Here is a 5,294-nt window from a genome sequence, read left to right as displayed (position 1 = left end):
GCTTTGGAAGGGGGGGGGGGGTTACAGCAGCACATAAAATCAGGAGGGCTTCTAAAGACCAGATGTAGCATTACTTTGCTTTTAATCAGCATGTGACAGGTATGTGTTAAAGCAGGCCTCAAAATTGCCACTCGCCCCCTCGCAATTGGCAGGTGAAAATTTGTGTAAGTTCGGCCGCTGCAGCTACAGAGCGGCCGAGAAGGAGATGAGAGAACAGAAGCTAACGATCGCCGCGGCAGTAGTGTCCCATCTCTGGTCCCGCCGGTGGCGCACCCCCTTGATGACATTTAGTTCCGTTGTCTTCTGCAGCTTCCTCCGCCCACCTCAGCTGCCATAGGCTGGGAGGAAGACTGCAGAGACCGCGAGACACCCGGCCAGAAAGTTATGCAGCAGGGGGAAAAGAGGATCTCTGTAGCGCCCCCCCCCCACGAGAAAGAAGAGGCACCTGAATACCATCAGCTAAGAGTGCACTGTAAGTCCCTTCTCTTTCTTCCTTAAGGTGCCCATACACTGCACGATAATCGTATGCGATCGGTTTTTCGTACGATAATCGAGCAGTGTGAACGGAGACGTGCGACCGTTTCTACTGTACGGTCGCACGTCTTCTGTCGAACCAGCATGTTCGAAAACCAGCCGGGAATCGTACGATTCTCGGCTGGTTAGAACGGTGCTCGGAAGATAAATGCTGAACGGGCCGGTGTGCGCACACTGCCCGTTCAGCATTGCGGTCATCGGAAGCCCGCCCCTCAGGGGGGCGGGCTTGCGATGATCGAGAGTGCGATCTGCCTGTCCAAGATAGGCAGATCGTACGTTTTTTTAATCCCTTTACAACCATCGCAAGACTAAAGTCTTGCGATGGTTGTAGAGTGTATGGCCACCTTTACACTGCATCACATTACTGACCTCTGTACTGCGTGTCACACCGCTGACATGGCAGAGTTAAGGCCGGGGCAGGGTAGGGGGTTAGGTGGGGCAACTGGTGGCGAGTGACTTTTAAGGCCTGGCTAGTAGCTCAGGACTTTTGAGCCCTGTGTTGAAGGCAAGCTGTAAATGACAGAAATGCAGGACTACCATAGCTAACCTTTCCCAAGAACACTAACTAGTTGTGTCAGGGCAGATTAGAGAAAGTTAGAATTCCTGATCTGCATAATTGTTTCAGATCAAATAATTTGAAGTATTGAAGACATTTGATCAGCCTGATAGCCAGACAACAAGCATTGTTACAAGGTGCAGAAAGCAAGGACAGCTGCCATACTCTCATTATTAAATGATCAACATTTAATGCTCAACTATATGGGTGGTTATTGTGTCATTTACTCAGCAGGTAACATAGGAAGCATCTTATTAAAATTACTTCTAAGTATTAAAAGCAGACATCTCTAGATTTTAGATTTGTGGCATCATGACTTAACATTAGCACATACACAAACATTCCATTGGGATGCAAAGCTTACCAGATGTCTAATGAGGGGGCCAGTCTTGCTCAAGGCAGGTGTAGACTTCTCCCGAGTTCCTTTACAAACTAAAACATGCCGAGGGGAATATATCAGAGCAATTCCATGGTCGCATGAGATACATTTGCGCCAGATTTATGTTGCTTATAAATGAGAATAAAAAGACTCCAGGAAAGAAGACTCGCAACTCCAGGCAAAAGGTTTAACTGTCGCTTTTTGAAGAAGTGGTGATGGGGACTTAAAGGGGTTCTAAACCCTCCGGTTTTTTTGCCTATATCTACTGCTAGCATGCAGTAGATATAGGCAAGAAGTGTAAAAAAAAAACGCTTAAAATCCTTTTAAACTTACCTCGTTATCGCCGCTCGTTCCCGCACCTTGGTCAAAAACGGGCACACATGTTAAAAGGGAGCAGCTAAACAGATTTGCACATAAAAAAAAGAAATTAAAAAAATTATCCAAGAGCCTAAAACTGTTGCAATTGATTATATATATACAGGGCTCGAAAAATCCACTCGTCTGCGACGAGCAGACGGTGGAGCCCGACGAGCAGCTTCCAGGCCGGCCGTTGTAATTGCACGGCCGGCCGGGAGCTTTACAGTCAAGCGATCGAGCGTCTCGAGAGACGCTCCATCGCTTGTATAAGAAGCTGTCACTGCCGTTGCCAGTCCCGAGATCCGCTGTGCCCGATGCGGCCGGGACCGGCATGGCTCTGTGACAGGAGATCAAAGGGACTTCAGTATACGAACTCCCTTTGATCTCCTCTCAGTCCCTGAATGCAGGAAGTGATGTATATTACATCACTTCCTGCATTCAGTGTCACTCTCCAGCTAGAGCTTATCTCTGCTTCTCTGGAGGTCCCTAGGTGGCATTAGGGGTCTTGGAAACCCCTGATGTCTCCATAAAGAGGACCTGTCATGTAAATTGGCTATCCCATAGGGGGCTTCTTAGCCCCCTATGTAATAGCAATAAAGTTGTATGTAAAAAAATACCACGGGGGGGGGGGTGGTTGGGTTATTTTTGATTTTATCATTAAAAAAATACAGTACATTTTTTTTTTAAAACAAAGTTTCCCTAAATTATGTGATAAAACATCTATTCTTACCCATAATTTTGGGAAAACATAAAAGACGGGGTCACGTCGGGTAAATAGACACCAAACATGTCAAGCCTTAAATCGCAAAAAAACCACCACACTGAAAATTGGCCATAGGCGACGCTTAAAAAACACTTATTGCTCATCAGTTTAGTGTTATCAGTAATTAATGACCCTAAAATTATTGCTCTTCGACGTTCACGGTGATATATGCGGCACAATCATTTTCGCACGTAGGCGCACCCGACGCATATCTGCATGTGGGGGGGCGGATGACTTTAATTTTTACACAACGTTATTGCTATCACATGGGGGGATAAGAAGCCCCCTATGTGATAGCCAATTTACATGACAGGTCCTCTTTATGAAGACATCACGGGTCTCCAAGACCCCTTATGTCACCTAGGGACCTCCAGAGAAGCAGAGATAAGCTTCTCTAGCTGGAGAGTGACACTGAATGCAGGAAGTGATGTAATATACATCACTTCCTGCATTCAGGGACTGAGAGGAGATCAAAGGGAGTTCGTATACTGAAGTCCCTTTGATCTCCTGTCACAGAGCCATGCCGGTCCCGGCCGCATCGGGCACAGCACAGAGAAGCTGATGAAGCAGAGATCTGCTTCATCAGCTTCTGTAGCTGGAAAGTGACACTGCATGCAGGAAGTGATGTAATATACATCACTTCCTGCATTCCGGGACTGGAGAGTAGATGAAAGGGAGATAGTGTACTGATCTCCCTTTGATCTCGTCACAGAGCCGTGCTGGACGGACACGGACACACACACGGACACGGACACGGACACACACACAAAAAACCCACAGATTAACTTTCCAGTTTATTTTAGACCATAAATGGGAGGCACAAAGGACAAATAAGTGCACACACAAAATGCATAAGAATAAATTAAATCCAACCGAATTTCCGTGTGCAATATCTTTAAAATGGAATGGAAAAAGAAAATACTAAGCAGTCGGCATGTGCCCACGTTAGATAGGAAGCAGGAACTCATTTGTCCATATGTTGAGCTGGATACATATTGCTGAATTTACACATTGGAAACCTAAGTGTTGAAGATTTACTTTGCATTAGTCAGGCAAAGCTCCGGAGTCCCAAGTAACATTAGCTATTGCACGTTTCTCTTACTGCAAGTTATCTGTGACATTTACAAAACCTGGTGTGGGAAACTAGAGTGGTCGTAGTACAAGACGGCACGGTCCTGGAACATAATACCTACATATTAGGGTATCCCTGCTAAAAGTTTATGAAGGGAGTGGAAGGTCAAGGGTTAACATTATGACAAGCTGTGGCACATGTCACCATCTGTGTACGCAAGTCGAAGAAATATAAACAGCTAATCACAATATGCATAGTTACAACAGTTTCCGGACTGACCTGTCTGTAAAGAAAAGCAGCAATTTGTCTTCTGTCAAATAACTAAGAATCAATTAAAGCCCACATCATGAGAGAAGACTGGAGAATGCTTAACTGACTTTGTATAGGATAGAGGATGTGTGTTGTGCTCCCGTGGGAAAGAGTCTACTACTAGACCATCTTATGAAGAGAGTTGCACGACTTAGAAGCCGGTGGGAGTGAGAATGTTCATGTCACGTGGTTTAAGGTTGTGGCCTCCGGGAGTTTTCGTATTTGGAGCAACTAATGGTGGCATTTCAATTTTGGGTGGTTTCAAAGCAGCAGGCTCATCTGCTATTCGGGTAGCCTGAGCTCGCATCAGTTCCATAGGAGTTGGTTTCGGAGCACCTTTGTAAGACTGGACAGTGAAGCCACCTGTGGATAGGCAGAGAACAACATACAGACAAACGTGTTAATGTAGCTAGGTAATGGTGCTGTGCGGAAACAAAGTAAGTGTGTGTGTGTGTGCGCGTGAGTGCAGGCCACGTGACACACACGGCAGGGACAAAGCTTTGCCACCCTTTATGTGCCTGTACAAGGATCTACATGGCAGTATCACCAAATATTTTATGGAAAGTAGACTAAAAATACTGAAATGAACAATAATGTTAACATAGGGATGTACCAATACCGATTTTTCAGTATCATGTATCGATAATCCCCGCCCCCCCCGGTACGTACCGATACGTAGTACCGGTTCCCCAATTATCAAGAAGTCAGGTGGTGGATCATGACCTGTCGGCTGGCTTCCTGACTGCCTGGGAAGCCAGTGTTCTTTCGCTAGAAAACACACATGCTTCACTTGCTGAGGCTACCTGGCTTCCTGACCAATCAGGAAGCCGGGCAGCGGGTCATGAGATGCCACCCAGCTTCCCTATTGGCTAGGAAGCCAGCTTCACTTGTTGCTAAGCAGCCTGGCTGCCAGACCAATCAGAAAGCAGGGTCATTACGTGCCGCCCAGCTTATTGATTGGTTATGAAGCCAGACTGCCTAGCCAATCAGGAAGCAGGTCATAAGCCACCTCCCTTCTTCCTGATTGGAAAGTAAGCCGGCTCGCTCCATGCTCCCTCGTAACTGCCGGTCAGAGGGAGATCTCCCTCTGTCCGGAAGTTCCGGCATCCGAGGCAAGTATGGGAGCATTTGGACGAGTACTGGTACACGCCCGGATACTCCTTATGGGACCAAATACCAGTATCGGTGCATCCCTAGTTAAAATTTTTAGTAATTGAGTTCACATATACTTAAAGTTTATAGGGGTGCCTCGAGGGACTGAAGGGTCTTTGGATAGAACATTAACCACCTCCGGGCCGGCCGTAGTAAAAAAACGGCCGGCCCG

At 46.6% G+C, this 5,294-nt stretch overlaps 1 protein-coding gene across 3 annotated transcripts in view; it reads right to left on the bottom strand.

Moving 5' to 3' along the window:
• Positions 1 to 3,381: 3,381 nt before the first annotated feature.
• KIAA1191 (KIAA1191 ortholog) overlaps positions 3,382 to 5,294 on the bottom strand; it is a 24,391-nt gene continuing 22,478 nt past the window's right edge. For all 3 annotated transcript variants that reach the window (XM_018552412.1, XM_018552414.1, XM_018552413.1), the window contains one exon: positions 3,382 to 4,333. In XM_018552412.1, coding sequence (XP_018407914.1) covers positions 4,122 to 4,333 — 212 coding nt within the window. In that variant the 3' untranslated portion in view covers positions 3,382 to 4,121. The remainder of the gene's footprint in view (positions 4,334 to 5,294) is intronic.

This window comes from Nanorana parkeri, unplaced genomic scaffold, assembly GCF_000935625.1.
Source record: "Nanorana parkeri isolate BGI_ZX_2015 unplaced genomic scaffold, ASM93562v1 scaffold87, whole genome shotgun sequence".
In the NCBI taxonomy this organism is placed as follows: domain Eukaryota; kingdom Metazoa; phylum Chordata; class Amphibia; order Anura; family Dicroglossidae; genus Nanorana; species Nanorana parkeri.
This window is presented reverse-complemented; position numbering and strand designations above follow the sequence as displayed.